At 37.8% G+C, this 19,324-nt stretch overlaps 1 protein-coding gene across 7 annotated transcripts in view; it reads right to left on the bottom strand.

Annotated features, from left to right (window-relative positions):
- The window catches only part of LOC309860475 (uncharacterized protein), a 117,500-nt gene that overhangs the window by 32,725 nt on the left and 65,451 nt on the right, over positions 1-19,324 (bottom strand). The window contains exons 1-3 of one of the 7 annotated variants that reach the window (XR_014309394.1): positions 13,389-13,545; positions 9,998-10,102; positions 7,989-8,075 (exon numbers count right to left, since the gene is read on the bottom strand). The exons of 5 other annotated variants lie outside the window; for them this stretch is intronic. Coding sequence is in view for 1 of the 2 variants with exons in the window: in XM_082722616.1 (XP_082578742.1) it covers positions 9,998-10,102; positions 15,741-15,797 (162 nt within the window). In the remaining variant the exon portion in view is untranslated. Of the gene's footprint in view, positions 1-7,988; positions 8,076-9,997; positions 10,103-13,388; positions 13,546-15,740; positions 15,798-19,324 lie in introns of those variants that run through there. One more of the 7 variants, XM_082722616.1, reaches the window with a different exon arrangement.

Below are 19,324 nucleotides of genomic sequence, written 5' to 3'. Positions count from 1 at the left end.
TTTTCCCCCAGGGTTTTCTGTCTTGATACCACTACCCACCCACTTATTCAGCTTTGCAAGCCAGAAAACTCTAAGTTATACTACAGACCATTCTCTTCCTTATGCCGTGGTCCAACACTAAGTCTTGTTAATTATCCCATCAAAATATTTCTTGAGTTTTTCTATTTCTTTTTGTCAAAGCCATCATTGTCTTTCACAGGACCCTGCAACAGTAGTTATTTTATTACACGCTATCATATTTTTCTACTATCTTTTCTTCAGACTATAGCCAAAGCTATATGGCTTTCTGTTGTTCCTTAAGATTATAAACTCCTTATCACAGCCTATAAGGCTCTGGATGATCTGGCCCTTGTGTGAGAAAAGGCGTGTATTGGGGTGGGCTCATACTGGCTGGCAATGGCATACAGATGGTTAAGTTCTCCAGAACTTTGGAAACCGGTTTTTGAACAGTTGCTAGTTCAAAGTTGGATGCAATAGGAGAAATAGGCAAATGTTACAAAGCAGGGTTTTCTTTTTCCCCTGGGAGAACCAGTTTACCAGCACACTGCTTTTCTCTCTCTTCAGCCTCAGACTCCCATTAGAATTCTGTGCTTTCAGCACACTAGCTAACTTTAAGTTCCTCTAATATGTCCTACTTCCTCCTATATCAAATCTATTGGCCCTTTAAGTTCCTCTAATATATCATACTTCCTCCTAATATCAAATCTATTGGCCCTTCTTTCCCAGGACACTATAAATTCTAAAAGGTCAGTGACTCTACCTATTGGCCCAACATTATATTCTCAGTGCCTACCAGTACCTGGCACAGGGTAGATGCTCAATAAACACCCTATTCTCACATGGATATTATAAATTTCAAAACAAAGTGGTACCTGTGATAATGATTTGAAAATGATAAAATAATATTTAAATATGATGCATAGTAAAAGATGTGTTGTTTCTTGAACAAATGTATTCCTATTTTTACTAGCTTTTCTATTTTCCATTTAAGATAGTATCACAATTCATTTTCTATATGATGAATTTTTATTTCTATGAAACAGTCATAACTGAACCATGATATTAATGTTTATTTAACTTGAATTATATATGCCTTTTATTATCATAATAAAATTACATAAGATGAGGGTAATATTTAACAATGAATTCTTTGAAATTTCTTCTTTCCCATTTCAAAAGTCAGCTTTCCAGAAACACATATTCTTCTCCTTTATACAGTGAGGTAGTTAAAACATAATGTCGGGGCGCCTGGGTGGCTCAGTGGTTTGGGCTGCTGCATTCGGCTCGGGTCATGATCTCGGGGTCCTGGGATCGAGCCCTGCATCAGGCTCCCTGCTCCGCAGGAAGCCTGCTTCCCTCTCTCTCTCTCTCTCTGCCTGCCTCTCTGCCTACTTGTGATCTCTGTCTGTCAAAAATAAATAAAATCTTAAAAAAAAAAAAAACATAATGTGAACTATTTCCTCTCAAAAGAGATTGTTTAAATTATCAGAACTGTCTTGGAAAACATTTCCAGTAACTTCTAATGAAGTGAAAATTGCATCATCATCATAATTATTAAGATTATATCCACCAGTAGAATTTTTCATTTACGTGAAAAAGAAATATGTTCATGACTATGTCTCTATCAATGCTTTTAACTATTCATTCATTTTTCATGCTACTTTTTTCCTAACAATGAATATTTTTCTTTTGTCCCTAAGGCACTAAATGCAAATCATATTTATTTTAGCATGTGAGCTAATGAGCCAAGGCAAGACGTTGTTACAAACATCATAGTTTTTTAAAATATATATTTTATATTTTATAATATATATTTTTTCAAATATATATTATATTTATTTATATATAAATATATTTTTAATAATGTATTATATATTTTAAAATATATATTATATCCATTTTAATATATATTATTTTATATATATTATTTCTTCCACCTAATTGCAACTTAATTTTGGGAAGAACAAGTTGCTCCATCATAGAATAATATGGGAGAACATTGTAATATGTAAAGTAATATGGAGTAATTTGCTACTCTTTACCATAATCACTAGTTTTGTTGTTGTATTTAATGTTGGGACCAGGTGTGATTGAGTTGGTATATTCTTGGTTAATATTAGGGATCTAGTTAATCTTCTGTAGTTCCAAACTCAAAATATGCCCATATTGGGCATAACATAAATAAAGATTCTGTATGGAATAATCATCTCAAGCTCACATGGAACACTGAGCAAGATAGATCACATTCTGGGCCATCAGATGTATCTTAACAAATTTAGGAGAATACAGTTTCTGTTCTCAGTCCACAGTGGAATTAAACTAGAGTAATCAGATGTGGTAGATGTGCTCAACTCTTAATGCATGTGTTGGTCTCTCCCGACTGGTTTTCTTATTCTTATATCTGAATGTGATTCAGCAAAGCAGTGTTGCTTGTAAAGTGGCATATTTGTGCATCACCTTATTAAAGTTGCTATGTCTCTATCATTTGAAAAGTGTCTTCTGGGGCGCCTGGGTGGCTCAGTGGGTTACGCCGCTGCCTTCAGCTCAGGTCATGATCTCAGGGTCCTGGGATCGAGTCCCGCATCGGGCTCTCTGCTCTGCGGGGAGCCTGCTTCCTCCTCCTCTCTCTCTCTCTGCCTGCCTCTCTGCCTATTTGTGATCTCTGTCAAATAAATAAATAAAATCTTTAAAATAAAAATAAAAAAAATTTAAAAAAAGTGTCTTCTGTTCTTCAGTAAAACATTTGTTGAATTTTATGTTGTCTTTCCCTGTTTGTACACACTATTAGTTGTAATTAGTCTCTGCTTCCAAGTGTACATGAAGCGAACAGACCGTTGCACAGGCCTTCAATTGTATTTGATCATTGTGGACAATAAGGCAACAATTTAGACCAAAAATAACTTCATTCTTTTCCTTAATAAGAGAAATAGCTTGAAGTTTCTGTTTGAATTTCTTATGCATTTCAGCTGTCCTCATACATTTGTCTATGTTGATTTACCTTATAGAAACTTCTTCCCTGCTTTTTTCTTTTTAAACTGAGCCTTATAATTTAAATACTGGTAAGAATTTAATATTTTTTTCCTTTTAAAAGACCGATAGCTTACATAGCTTCCTAGACACTACTCTTTGGAACTTCGTCCTAATTCACTGTCTTATAAGATGCTAGATACTTTTTAGCTTATTATATTACTTCACTTGGTTATTCTATATATACTAACATTTGTAATTGCTTCCTCAAGTCCAAGGACCACATCAGGCAGAGAAATTCATGCAGAAAAGTATTTAGGCCATGGCCTTCCAAAAGGCTTATTGTAAAACCACTGTTTTACAAGTTGTCAAATACTATACCCAACATATCTCTGATGCTCATTTCATTCCTGATCTTTCTGCAATCTTCCCCGACCCCCAAGACTAAGTCAGATCTCATGTTGTGCTCTTAAAACACCACTTCCTTTTCTTACATAACTGTATCTCAGATTGTAATTATATACTTATTTTGAGATTCACTGATGAACGTCTAAGATTCTCTGCAGATTTTAAGATCCACAAAGGCAGGGATTGTGTTAATTGGGGTACAGACTAAAATGCTTTCACAAGGAGAGCCTCAAATAATGAAACTTATACAAGTTGCAAGCCTATTTCTCTTTCATATAACATTCCAGTTAAGGGCAATGTGGAGCTGGTGGGATGGCTCTCCTTTTCTCAACACATGGCTTCCTTCTCTTAGTCAAGGGAACTGATAATTTCTTACTATCTTCCTCTCAATTAAAAGAGAAAAGGGCCAGAGCAGCAGCACAAGGTCAATACTTTAAAGAGTGAGACCACTAAAGCCTACACTGCTTCTACTCACAACTCATCAACCCTAACTTAGTCACAGAACCAAAAGTAATTACAAAAGAATCTGGGAAGTGTAGTCTTTAGCTGGCAATCACCTATCCTAGGGAAGAAGGGGAAATTAAATCGAGGGGGACAGTGAGCAGTCTGCCACAATATCTCTGTTATTGCTACACAGTCTACCTCCAGAACCTACTCCAGTGCCTGTCCCATAGCAAACTCTCAGTAAATATTTATAAGGATGAATGGAGGAATGGATTTCACATTTTTATACCATCACTGACTTTTCCTCAGGCTTTGATAGCTGTGGACCCAGAAGTTCAGGAGGCTCAGGGGAGTTACAGTTTTGGGGAAGTAGCTAAACAAACAGCCCAGAAAGTAGCTTTTTTTTTTTTTTTTAAGATTTTATTTTATTTATTTTAGGGAGAAAGAGTGTGTGAGCAGGGGCAGAGAGGTGGGGGGGGGTGCAGAGGGAGAAGGGAAGCTGACTCCCCACTGAGCACAGAGCCCAACATGGGACTCGATCTCATGACCCTAAAATCATGACCTGAGTCGACACCAAGAGTCTGAGGCTTAACTGAGTGACCCAGGCGCCCCCAGGAAATAGCCTTTTTGCAAGTTTCAGATAAACTGAAACTCAGGCTGTGTGAATCACTAATCCCTAAGATAAAATGAAGATGTTTCAGAATCTACCCAGGTGAAGCCATCTTCCACTGGGCCATTACCCATCACTCTTAAGTTGAAGGGGTGCCAATTTCTTCTTCCAGCTGAACACACAGGATTTTCGAAAAGAATACACATATCTCCAAAAACCATAGATTAATTCTGAGAGATAGGCAGTAAACATACAATGGGAAAAGAAACATTTTTCTCTTTCACAACTGAATTGTTACTTCCCATTATCAATTGAAATAAATGAGAAATAAGACCATGACTCGCCAGGAAAATTTAATTGTGACTTTCTCTATTCCCACCTAGGACTTCTCTCTAGCACTTATCACAGGGTATTATAGTTAACTACACTATGGGATATTTGTGGACTGAGAGCATATCTTGTTTATATTTATATAATCCCCCCCAATACCACATAGCACACAGTAGTACTTAAAAAATATCTGTTAAATGAGTCACTGAATGAGGAATTAATGGCTGAATAATGAATCTCCTGAGTTGTGTTACTGACAGAATAAAAGGTAACTTGAAAAATAAAACTTTCTCCTCTCTTCCGTCAAGAGAGGGAGCAAGGGAAGCAAAGGAAGAAAAAGATTATTTTTTTTCTGCTTAACCTAAAAACTGTGAAGTATTAATTTGGTTATGGATGAGAAAAATGTTTCTCTATTTTATTATAGGATTGGAATTTACCATCTCTCAGAATTAGGGTGTGCTTTGGGAGGTGGTGAGTGGAAGTATTTTAAGCATTTCTCCAATGCAAGACTGGGGGAAGAAACTGTCATTCCATGAACTCACCGTGCTTTCATGGAAAACTCAATTATCTATTCTGGCTGTTCCCCAGCTACTTAGGGAGTGTCCGCACAGATCATTGACTCCCCACCTCCCACCCACCCACCCAGAATATTATTTTGAAATGGATGACTCAGATTTGGGAAAATGTACTTTCAGCGAAGAGAAGAATGGATTGTGGCAGGAGATCAACCTCTATAGCTGAGAGGCATGATTTCTCAAAAGGAAGGTAAAGATTTGCAGGGCAGAAGTCAGATAAATGAAGCGTGGGGTGTAAGAAACCAGATAGAAATATGGATGTGGGGGCGCCTGGGTGGCTCAGTGGGTTAAAGCCTCTGCCTTCAGCTCAGGTCATGATCTCAGGAAGCAGGGAGCCTGCTTCCTCCTCTCTCTCTGCCTGCCTCTCTGCCTACCTGTGATCTCTCTCTCTGTCAAATAAATAAATAAAAATCTTTGAAAAAGAAGATTTAAAAAAAAGAAACATGGTGGGGCGCCTAGGTGGCTCAGTGGGTTAAGCCGCTGCCTTCGGCTCAGGTCATGATCTCAGCGTCCTGGGATCGAGCCCCGCATCGGGCTCTCTACTCCACAGGGAGCCTGCTTCCCTTTCTCTCTCTCTCTGCCTGCCTCTCTGCCTACTTGTGATCTCTGTCTGTCAAATAAATAAATAAAAATCTTTAAAAAAATAAAAAATAAATTAAAAAAAGAAACATGGATGTGTCAGAAAGGGGTCCTCTATGAGGAGTTTCAGCTTCTTGGGTGCTGTCTCTATGGACCTTGGGAAAGGTCATATTTGGTGCATACTTGGTAATACCCTTGACTTACAGCGAGTTATGTAATCGAGTGTGAGAAAGTTATTCTCTGTACCATAGTGGTGGTCACAGTGTAGGCCCACTTAGTTAATCTTGCCTACCTTGGTGCCCCATGGACAGAGCCCTGTGGCTTTTCCCCAGGCCTGGGATAGAGGCAGAAGTGGGCAAGGATGCTATGGGGGCCGGGGGCAGCACTCCCACACAGAAGGACGCAAGATTTCCAATCAAAGAAAGCAGCTCTCCTTCCCCAACAGGCAGATAATTTTTCTCTAAAATGCTCCTTGTTTCAATCTCATCTGGGTTAACATGTCAAAAAGTTCAGAGATTTCAGAATTCTGTTTATCTATTTTTAATTTATGTTCAGTTAACCACTGTATAGTGCATCATTAGTTTTTGATGCGGTGCTCAATGATTCATTAGTTACATCTAACACCCACAGCTCATCACTGCATGTGCCTTCCTCAATACCCATCACCCCTCCCTCCGCCCCCTTCCCCTCTGAAGCCCTCAGATTGTTTCTCAGGGTCCATAGTCTCTCATGGTTTGTCTCCCTCTCCAATTTCAGATTTCTGAAAAGGATTATAACTATAGCTCACTTTGTTCTCAACATCTTCATTTCCAAAGTGCCTAGAAGTAATACACCAGAGAGCCTACAGATATTAAACAATTTATGTTTGTCATTGTTATCTAAGTAGTCCCAGAGACCCATGAGATAGATCATTGGTGGGAAGCTAGGCGTCATAATAAAGCTCTGCGTTCACAGAACACAGTACTCTAAGGATCTTAGGCAGTTTCATGGTGGATTTGTATTAAATATCATTTATTTCCTAAGCTTAACATCACAGTAAATAGTTCACTAACTATTTAAAAAGATTATGAAAGGCTTTTTAAAAGTTATATTGCTTTCCATGTAAACTCATTATTGCCTGTTCTCAATGTGAACGTACCATCTCCAGTCTGGACACTCATTCAAAGCTAAATTAGCCATTTGGCTATCAATATGCATTCGTCATACATGGATGTGCGTATTTACATTCAATTTTTATGTTTATGTTTAATACGTGACTGCTCATTTCTCTGTTAAATCTCCTAGAAAGTCCCGATCCCTCTTCTGTGGTTTATAAAGGCTGCATATTCCTGGTTAAAGGGCAGCTATCCAGAAGACACTCAAGAATTATGCACTGATGATGACCATGCTAATGGTAATTTAGGAGGTAAGATGAGTTAAATTCAACATTTTCTTCTCATCTGGCCGAGATGGATCCTCTTCCCCATGGCAGAATTCCAGCAGCAAAAATGAAATCTCAAGGCTCCCACAGCAGAATTGGCTCCTGATTTGTCTGCACTTCTCTTCCTTTTGCTTCAAGACTTTTCCCAGGGTTTCTTACAATAAGCTGTACTTAGGGCCACGCCTGCAGCCCCTCCTCTGTTTGGAAATGGGTTCACTAGCCTCAGGCGGGAGCAGCTCCTCAACCCTCAACACCACCATCCCATCAATTAGAAACAACTCCGGGGACTACCCTTTGCGAAGGTGACACATGGCCCCAGCTCCTTGAAAAGTTCTCTGGCTCCTACATGTTTAGTTAGATGGATAGATCAATGCAGTGCCATCACTGGTTTACTCTCAGAGAAATGTGAACCAAGTTACACAGAGGAATTGCCACCTTCGTGTCTGACCAGATCCGTCTTTCCACCCACTATTTGGCAGGAAGTCCGTTGTGAGACATTTCTTAAAACTTGAGCCAGTTTAAAAAAAAACAAAAACAAAACTTTAGCCAGTTAATCTGAATTTTCCTCTTAAGCTTTAAGACAATAAACTTAGATTCTCTTCTCATGAATTAAGTAACTTTTAGCTGGACTAATTACACAAGGCATAATGCTGACCTGGTCTCTTTGGTACCTCTGTCTTTAGTCAAAACTGAAATTCCACACTAACTCATGGCATTTTCTCCAGGTACCAGGAAAGCAACACTGCGGAGAGAGGATTAATCATGTTGGATGGGGCATGATATAATCGCCTGCTATTTATTCAATTACTTCCCATTTCTACCCTCAGAATACATTTGAAGTCTTAAAAAGGTTTTGCCTGGCAAACAGTAGGCCTATAAATATTCCTAAAATAAGAGAATCATCTTGGTTTTATACTTTCTAGGACAAAATTTTTTTCATTTATTATGTTATGTGTAGGCTTTCCAAATTATGTACCATTTTGTTTTAATCAGTAGGACAATTAAAAGACTTTCTGTGACTAGATATTTTTGAAAAGCCTCAAGTAAGTTAACATTAGAGAAGCTTACTTACTGAAACTTTTCAGAGAACTAGGTTGTTTAAGGTTATAATGATCAAAACACGATATTTTGCAAATGCTCAGAGCATGATTTATTTTATTTTGTAAAAATCAGTGTTAATTTTCATTGGCCATCATAATTCAATATACCCTGGCTGAGCTAATTAAAAGCAGATAAGTTGGGTTTTCCCACTCTGTTTTCAAACTAAGAGTTTTCAAATACTACTAAAAATCATTCTAAAGTTATGGGCCTGATAAGTTAAACTTTAAAGATAAAGTTTCAAATTCAATATATGGCCTAGGTTTATTAGAAAATATAATAAATATACTTCTAGGAGTTATCTAATTGTGGAGCTTTTTTCCCACATTTCTAATTTGTTTTATATTTTCTACACTGCCATAATCACATTTATTCAATGATTTATTGTTTTCCAGTATGGTCTTTACAAGGCTCTGGTTCTTGGTGTTTTATAAGAAATGAAGATGGATAATATGAAGAAAATTTATCAAAGACTTGGAGATGGCCAGGAGGTACTACTGGGTGTCCCTTCAGGGGAGCCCTGGGTATTAGAAGGAAGACCCTCTAGGGGTTATCTGATTGTATAGACGTGCTGCCTTTGACTCTCTTTGGTTGACTAGTATTTTGCAACTCAAGGAAGACAGAAGCAAAAATGTAGAAAACTGATAAACAATGTAAATTACTTCTGTTCCTGTCAGTGCAAATTAGTTTTATTCTGTGAAGAATATAAATCGAATTCTTATTTGAAACACTTTAAAGATCTTACTGGTTCTCTCATTAATGACCTAAATAATTTTTCTACATGTTCCTTTTTCCTTGGTATATAGGTCATGATTTCACTATTTTGAGAAGTATAACTTAACAGTGAAATACATCCCTGCCCCTAGAAGCTTATAGTCTGAAGCGAGGAAATATATATATGTACTATAGCCATAACACATGTCAGAATTTGGGAAATTCCCTATAATAATTGTTTATTCATTAGAACGATTATTTTTACTTAGAGCAGAGATTTCAAGCAAGGATTCAGGCCAGTGTATTCTGATGATAAAAAAATAAAGGAAAGCATTCCAGGTAGGGATATTATAAACAAATACATGGACACAGAGAAAATAAACTGAATGTTGAAGGAACAGCAACCAGGTCAGTTTAATCAGAGCACGGGTGTACATAGAAGGGTTGTAAAATGAAAGCCAAAAAGGGAGACGGGGCAGGAGAGAAAGAGCAATTGTTTCTTTTGGGCATCCCTCCACAATTCATACTGTTTTGTGGTTTTTAAGGTAACATGTTCACATAATGACTTTTAAGATTAAGATAAAAATACGTCAGAGGGAGAAATGTGAAAGCAGCAGCAGCCTGAACATTTAAAAGTCAGAAGTGCTGCCATCTGTATATACAGCACATCCCAATCCTTGAGCATTTCACACACACACCCCTACCATCAGTGTAACCTCCCTTTCCAGGCCCAGACACCCCTTCTCTAATGTTACAGTCTGGCCACCTCAAGGTAAAAGTAATACCGTGATGGAAATATTACGAGTGTTGACACAGACAGATTTCAGTTCAACTCTTGACTCTGTCACTTACTAACTCTGGTGTTGAGAGATTCAGGATCTTCTGTAAAACAGTTGCATCTGAGTCTTGAGGTCCTCACTTCTGGCCTTAGGGTGGCAAGTCTGGGGGATAGGGAAGCTGGGGAAGGAGAAGTTGGGTCATAGATTTGGCATTATTTTTTTTCTAGCTCAGCTTTCTCACACAAAAATGGAAGAGTCCCAGTACCCTGCTATTCAATTGGCCTCTGGGCATAGTGCGGAGTTTCTATTACCCCACAGAGAAAATTCCAAGCCAAGTTCAAGAAGCCCTGTCTACTATGCACAAGGTTCCAGGGATAAAATCCAAATGACACAGACTTAGGGAGAGGGGTGGTATTTCACAATCTATTCTAGTTATCTTATAAAAAAAATAGTTGACCAAATTTCCATCCACAGATGAATGGATGAAAAAAAAAAAAAAGATTGGGAAGGTGAAGCTGAAAGGTCTGAGATTCTAATTAAGACTCGGTGTTTCCAATGACTAGCCCCCTTCCCTAAGCTACCTAGGGTCCCACCAAGAGTCACCTTGTTAGAACAGAAGAAGCTCCTATCACCCTATCACTCAGGAAATTACAAGGGTTTAGGAAGAATGCCAAGAACGGGGGACAAAGACCAGATATTTTTCTATAACAACACAGAAGAGTGTTGCAGAAACTTCTAGAAAAAAAGGAAAAAAAAAAAAAAAGACATTGGTTGTTGGTGTTGGAAAAACCCCATAATCAATGGTCAGAAGTTAAAGGCTTGTGCTAGAAAAATAGATGCAACAATGGAAAGGAGAAAAGCAATCATGTGAGAAACACTGTCAAGGTAGAATTAATAGAACGTAGATGGTCAATTAAATTCAGGGAAGTGAGGGAAAGGAGGACTCAAAGATGACCCTTAAGTATGAGTCTACATTGCTGAGAAGATATTGACGTTGCCTACTAAGAAGTAAAAGTAGAGTGGATTTGGTAGGGAAGATGTTCAATTTTATACATCCTGAGTTTGAAATACCAGTAAAAGATTCTAGTACAACAGTTCAACTAGGAACATGAAAATATTAGAGTAAAGTTAGATAACAGTTTTATACTGTATTGAAAAAACTACTCCTTTGAGATTGGATCAACCCACACGAAACTTTGTGACATGTTGACATTTTATCCTCTCCATCTGATATCCTCTCTATCTCCAACTTTTGAAAGAAACTCACACATTTGGAAATAATTTTCACTACCAAGAAAGTAAGTTGAGAAATAGAAGAAATAAGAAGAAAATATAAATTATAAATGAATCCTTAAAAGACTTAACTTTAGACACTTTCCAGAAAATGTCTTTCACTGACCTAAGAGCTAGAGAATGCTTTGGTGTGTGTGCTATGCTAATTATAGTCATATTTCTGAAGATGGGTTCATATCTTCCTTTGCCCTTTCACTAGCTTTACAAGGTTTTCTCTTCTTTCTGATTTTCTGTACCCCTTCAAAGTTTGAAAAGAACACATAGCTTGATTGTGTTCTTTAATATACTCAACTTTTTTCTCAAGTTGCCAACCACTGGTAATAGAAATAATAAGTTGGCAATAGAAAGTTGGCAAGATGTAGTGGGAAGGGAGAGAGAAGTGAGAGATTTTGAGGCAGGTGAGACTGGCAGGTAACTTCTGCAGGATCTCAGACACACTTTGGCAATGAGCTCTGGTTCTAGTAATCAGCATTATCGTTTTCAACTTTGCTGAGATTGCTTAGTGCTCTTTAAGGAGCCTTGACACTTGTGGAATGAAAGGTAATTCTCTCCCAAAATGTCAGAAATTCTTTCATTCATTCTATCTTGCTATAAAAATAAGAATCAGTAGAACATGGAAGTCTGAGATCGAATGGCTGACTTGCTCATTTCATAGGTGCCTAATCTGGAGTAGCATCTAAAAATCATTTAAATAGGGGCATCTGGGTGGCTCAGTTGTTAAGCCTCTGCCTTTGGCTCAGGTCATGATCCCAGGGTCCCAGGATCAAGCCCTGCATCAGGATCCCTGCTCTATAATGTACCTGCTTCTCCCTCTACCACTCCCCCTGCTTGTGTTCCCTCTCTCACTGTCTCTTTCTGTCAAACAAATAAACAAAAATATTAAAAATTAAAAAATAATTTAAATTTTAAAAAAATAATCTAAATAATTTGCATCTGTAGAATGACTATTTTTGCTGCATATATATATATATAACTATATATATATAGTTATATATATATAACATTTGTGGGGTACTTATTATAGGTTCTGCAACTTACATGCATAATTTTTTTTTAAAGATTTTTTATTTATTTATTTGATAGACAGAGACCACAAATAGGCAGAGAGAGAGAGAGAGGAGAAAGCAGGCTCCCCACTGAGCAGAGAGCCCGATGTGGGGCTCGATCCCAGAACCCTGGGATCATGACCTGAGCTGAAGGCAGAGACTTCAACCCACTGAGCCACCCAGGCGCCCCACATGCATAATTTTATTCAAGGCTCCAACAATGCTATGAGGATGGAATATGGTCAGACACACCGCCATCATCAATGTGAATCTGCAAACAAAATCTCCACCTCCAATATGGAGAGTGATAATTGTCATTCTCAGACTTTTTCTATACTCTATATTTTTTAAAGATTTTATTCATTTATTTGACAGAGAGAGATCACAAGTAGACAGAGAGAGAGAGAGAGTGGAGGAAGCAGGCTCCTTGCTGAGCAGAGAGCCCGATGCGGGACTCGATTCCAGGACTTTGGGATCATGACCTGAGCTAAAGGCAGAGGCTTAACCCACTGAGCCACCCAGGCACCCCTATACTCTAATTTTAAAACTCTGACTGAATATTCTCTCACACTGGAATCCAAGCCATCATTTTACTAGTTGTACCATAGCTAAAATCTCCTCAATGTAGTCAGGGTCTAACTAAATACACCACACCATCCCTCCTGTCATTACTGATTCACCAGTTTGTGAATAAACATTTTCCCTCATCAGTCCACAAGTTGTGTCTTCCAATGACTGGGGTTTAAAGACTACTCATCCCATGAGACTCCACAAAGGCCATTTCTCAGCTCATATACAAGATGAAGAAAGCATATGGCACTGTCCCATTAGTGGCTTTTTTTCCCTCAACCACAGATGTGTGCCCATAATCTTTCGATGGCTTTCCAGAAGAGTGACCAAAGAAACTACGGCATTAATTCTTCGATGGCTTTGGCTTTTCAAAACCGAAAGTCTCAGATTATGCCTTTAGGCTCATAAAATATTTAGACATAAATCATTTACTTGTTTCCAGCAGATTTTACACAAATTTAATCATTGGTTTAGGTCATTTCCTTTATATTGACCTGAGGTAACTTGGATGCTGTTGAACCAGAATCAAAACATCACAAAGTCTTGAGCTCTTACTTTTTAAATTATGATTTCTGCACAGCTTGCATTAAGCTTTTAAAAAAATTCCAAAACAAGAATGGACTTTGAATTCAGTTGTGACATCAAGAGTTATGTGAGCCAGAATTTTTCAGTGAGAAACACAATATGTGTTTCCTGTAAGCAAAAGAAAATAATATTATCTTTCAATTTTATGTAGGTCTTTTAAAAGTACAGACTGCTGTGATAAGATTGAGACCAACAGATGATGAAATTCAAGTTGGAACTCTGGTTGCTGCCCAGAATGAGCCCATCAATTCAGAAGAGGAAGAGAATTAGAAAGGCCACAGGCTCTTATAAAGAACACCTTGTTCTGTAGAAATTTCTGTGATGCACTCGATTTGTTTTAATGAGTTCTGTTTATGGCAAAATGCTAAATGCATATTACATAAATTGAAATTTGATACTATTCAAGCCTGTAAGATTTTCAGATAAAATCCCAGATAGGGTGAGAGACAAGATCTGTCCTTAATGCAGTTCAAAGAGATTTCTCAGGAGGAGCTCCAGGATAATTTCCCATGATGCAATGGGCTACTTAATTTGCAGTAAATGGCACAACGCAAACTTCTATGGAGAGTTCATATTTTTCTATTGATATCGATATTTGTTCACTTACTCATTTATTCATTTATTTGTTCCTCTAATAAAATGTATTACATATCTACTGTGTTCATTTGTTTTATAAATTTTATAGAAAATTTACCATATGCCACATATGAACATGAAAATACTTACATCTAAGGCTGTGCCTGCCTTCAATTAGCACTCAAATCATGAGTATTATTAGTAAGACAGTTTTTTAAAGTGAAAAAAGGTAGAGGTCTTAATTAATTTAAAAGTGTTAACCACTATTTATTTAGAGTTTGCTATACATCAGTTACTGAGAAAAATACTTTATATTATTATTTTTTTTAAAGTTTATTTATTTATTTATTTGACAGAGAGAGATTACAAGTAGGCAGAGAGGCAGGCAGAGAGAGAGAGGAGGAAGCAGGCTCCCCGCTGAGCAGAGAGCCCGATGCGGGACTCGATCCCAGGACCCTGAGATCATGACCTGAGCCGAAGGCAGCGGCTTAACCCACTGAGCTACCCAGGCGCCCTATATTATTATTGTTTTTAAAGATTTATATATTTATTTGACAGAGAGAGATCACAAGTAGGCAGAGAGGCAGGCAGAGAGAAAGAGGAGGAAGCAGGCTTCCTGCCGAGCAGAGAGCCCGATGCGGGGCTCGATCCCAGGACCCTGAGATCATGACCTGAGCCGAAGGCAGCCGCTTAACCCACTGAGCCACCCAGGCGCCCACTTTATATTATTTTTAATATAATTCCCATACAAACCTACATGGTAAGTTTAACTCCGATTTGTAAATGATAAAACGGGCTTAAAGAGATTGATTACCATCACTCATCACTTAGCGACCACTACCAAACACCCCGCATTCTACCACTTTTGCCAGCTGAAATATATTTTTTAAAGATTTATTTATTTATTTTAGAGAGAGAGAGAGAGTGTGGTGGGGGAAGGGCAGCGGGAAAGGGTAAGAGAATCCTGAGCAGACCCTACCCTGAGCAAGGAGCCTGACATGGCTTGATCCCAGGACCCTGAGATCATAACCTGAGCCTAAAGCAAGAGTTGAAGACTTAAACGACTGTGCCACCCAGGCACCCTGCCAGTTAAAATGCTTTTAGCTTAAAGTAGAAAACTGGTAAAAGTGTCTTAAATCATAAGCAATTAAGTCACAAAGCAAGAAGTTACAGACAAGCAGTTTCAGGAATGGTTAAATTTTCAGGTTAACAATATGAGGGTTCTATCTGTTTCTCCGTGGTTCTTCTAACTTTCAACTCAGGTGCCCTTTAGCGAGAAGATTAGAAAATTTCTCTGAGGAAGCTGACCAGCCCAAGACGACAGATATACAGATTTTATCTTGGGGGAGGGGAGTCCTTAACAATTAGTCCACCCATATCACCATAAACAGTAGTCACTCCTAACCCATTCCAAGACTCCCACCAGCTGACTGAAACCGAAGATAGTACTAAACTCTACATATACTGTTTTTTCCTATGTACACCTAAGTATGATAAAGTTTAATCTTTAAATTCGGCACAGTAAGGGATTAACAATAGAAACTCATAATAAAACGGAATGATTTTAACAATAAGCTGTAATAAAAGCTATGTGAATGTGGTTCCTCTTTCTCTCTTTCTTAAAGTATCTTATTGTATTATCACACCATTCTTTTGATGTGAGAAGATAAAATGCCTACGTGATGAGATGAAGTGAGGTCAGTGACATAGACAGACATTGGGACTTTATGTCAGGCCACTACTGACCTTCTGACAAGATATAGGAGAGGCATCTGCATCCAGGCCACAGTTGACTGAAGGTAACTGAAACCGCAGAAAATGAAACTATGAATAAAGAGGAACTACAGTAGTTATTTTTAATTTTGTAGACTTCATGCATACATTCAGAATTCCCATCAACTTTTTGGCTCATTAATCATAAGGAGACAGTTAAAGCATACAAGGCATCTGAGAAAAGCTCTAATTCAACATGGACAATAGAAATACAAGTGCAAATATTGAATCTATGAGCCCAAAACAATATGTTATTAAAAAGAAATACAAATGAAACCTTGGAAATTAAAAATATAATAATTAGAATGAAGGAAGAGGAAAGCATGAAAAACAATTTCCAGAGAATAGGAACAAAAACAAAGATTAAAAATACGAAAGAAAAGATAATATCATAAGAACAGTCCAGGAGTTCCAACATCAAAATAATAAAAATGCTGGAAAAAGAAAACAACATATATAGAAAAAAGGAACTTATCAATGAAATGATTCAAGAAAATTTCCCCAAAACCAAAAGAAAGTATTTTCTATATTGAAAAGTTTCATCAAAGGCTTAACACCCCAGGTGAAAATAAAGGAAAGCTTTTTTCTCTCATCTCAAAGTTATGGAAGTACCTTATACAGAAACATAAGGCTGAATCTTTAGTCCCTACAAATTTTCTGTGTGACTTCTCTATATTCAGGTAGTTTGTTTTCCATGCTTCTAAATGAGCACATAGCTATATGCTGGGAAATATCCCAACATGCCTAAGCTATTGGCATAGAGTTGACACTTAAACAAATTGAACAAAAGATAACATCTCCAAGAACCCCATCTTCTAGGCCTAATGGAAAGATATGAACAGAGCCACTGAAGCACAATTATATTCTTTACAACCACATCATTAGCCTAGACAACAAAATGTGGCATAAATAGCAACATCAAGATTCTTGCTTGTCTGGGTACTCTATTTGTCTGCTAGGGTCTCCGACATCAGGATCATAATCATCCAGCTCTAGAGATTACCTGGCTATGATCTTCAAGTCTAGTTTATGGTCTCTTTTGAAATACTGATTCTGTCCTTTCAGGACACTTTGCTAACATGGAGGCTCACAATACTACATCCTGACATGGAGTCGGAGATTCTTCCAGATTATATATTTTAGCTCCAACTCTAGCATGTGGATGAATTTGCCCCCATAGAAAGAAGTAAAAACAAGAATCATGAATCAGCCTGTATGGCTGTAAGATGTTACCACACAAATAGGGAATTGAATTTGATAAGTAGGAAGACCTAGCTTAGTAGCTTGAATAGCAGCTCCCCTAAAAAATACCCACTTGGAACATCAGAATGGGATCTAATTTGGAATAAGGGTCTTTGTGGAATTAAGAGTCTCAAGATGAAATCATCCTAGATTTAGAGTGAGTGCCCTTATAAGAGAAAGGAGAAAGAGATTTGACACACAGACACAGGGGAGAAGACAGAGGCAGACACTGGAGTAATGCAGCTAAAAGCCAAGGAAAGCGAAGGAATCCAGCCACCACTAGGAGCTAGGAGAAAGGCATGGATCAGATGCTCCCTGAGGACCGACAAAAAGAACCAATCTTACCAACACCTTGATTTTGGACTTCTAGCCTCCAAAATTGTGAGAGAACAAGTTTCTGTTTTTTTAAGCCACCACATTTATGATAGTTTGTTATGGCAACCAACCCTAGGAAAATAATACACCCTCTCAGAGCTATTCTAAACCTGCTCTGGCTAGAAAGGAAGTGAAAATTCCTCAAATATCACCTGCTTTGCCAATTTCATGATGCAAGCAAGAGTTAATATCTCAAAGGCCCTAATTACACAATAGAGACAAGATCACTTTTAAACTTCAAAGTACAGTCATACACAACTTATTAATTTCCACAGTACACTTGGGTCAAATGGTAAGTGTCATTAACTGCCCTTCAGAGTGTAGCAAATAAGCCCCTTGCCTAACGTCATCAAAGGAATTCTTTACAGAGTGGCTTCGAGACAGACTCCACTTAAAGTAAATATGACAGGAAGGTAAAGCACTCAGGGTCAGGAGTGGTACAAAAGGAATTGGAAAGCAGAAGGTTTGCTATACAAACATTCTAGAAGGCTTTATTTTCTATATATAAATATATATATATATATATGTATATATATAATGTTTATGTAACATATATAGTGTGTGTGTGTATATATATACACACACACACTATATAAAATTCATGCTAGAATTTTCCTTGAAAGACAAATCTTTAAACCTTGGCTATTGCTATCATCAACCAATTTGTTTTTAAGATTTTATTTATTTATTTGTCAGAAAGAGAGAGGGAGAAAGCACACAAGCAGGCAGAGAGGCAGGTGGAGGCAGAGAGAGAGAGGCAGGCTTCCAGCTGAGCAAGGAGCCCAGGACCCGGGATCATGACCTGAGCCAAAGGCAGTGGCTTAACCCACTGAGCCACCCAGGCTCCCAATCATCAACCACTTTCTTGTCACCTGTTGTGAAACAAAAGTTTCCCTGAGAAATTTTATTGACCTGACAGACTTGCACAGGGGTATCTATCCCACACAGTCTTAGAGCAGGTATGTCTCAAGCCATAATTTATAGGAAAGACTTTGGTGCCAAAACTGCGAACAAAACTCTAACATCTAGATCAAGGACATGATAGATGTGTTCTACCCTGCCATAATCAGACCATATTTAGAAAGTCTACATTGTTTTCAACATTAAAAATTAAGGATTTCTTAACATAAAAAGATCCTATCTGGGAGGAGTGAAGGAATCAAGGCTTTCAAAAGCAGGAATTCTTGAATACTGGGTGTGGGGGAGTAATAAATCTGGAGAAGGGAAGACTCCGATCCATGAGATAGCTATCACCAAATACTTTAAAAGATGTAATGTGAAAGGGGATTTCACTTGATAGGTAGAAATCACATTACAGCTTCTTATTAAGAAAAACTTTAGAAGGGCGGCACAGTTGGTTAAACTTCTGACTCTTGGTTTTGGCTCAGGTCATGATTTCAGGGTTGCTGTTGAAGCATAGTGAACTTGTTCGTCTAAGGCTCCTCAGTATTCAGAGGAAGGAGTAGGAAGGAAAATAACCTAAAACCCATGCTTCAAAATAGCTTTTAGGTTGAAAAAATACTACTAGTAGGGAGCAGCTGATAAGACATATGATGTTATTTTTTTTAATCTTCAAATCAGCACCAATAGAAGGACTCAAGTATGATGAAGAGAATGCTTTTTTATTTTAATTGCCAAATTTTATCACAAAGTCACCACAAATTCAGTAGTAAAAGATTGGGGTGTAGAAAAAAGAAAATGGAAGAGGGAAAAATACCAACATATCAACCAATGCAAACCAAAACAGAGCTTTAGTTATACAACGATTTCTGTGTGGTTTTTAAAGCTAGGATTATCATGGGCACCTCTTTATACACTATTTCTTTGAAGAAAGAAAGCTACCAGGGGTATTTCATCATTAATGTTCTATCATGTGCTTGATCTTTTTTTAATTTAACTTGTCATGTTTAAAAGGCTATTTTCTTTAACAGTTTCTACTT

Source organism: Mustela nivalis, assembly GCF_964662115.1.
Source record: "Mustela nivalis genome assembly, chromosome: 2".
Classification (NCBI taxonomy): domain Eukaryota; kingdom Metazoa; phylum Chordata; class Mammalia; order Carnivora; family Mustelidae; genus Mustela; species Mustela nivalis.
Note: the sequence above shows the minus strand (reverse complement) of the source record. Positions and strands in the feature narration are given on the sequence as shown.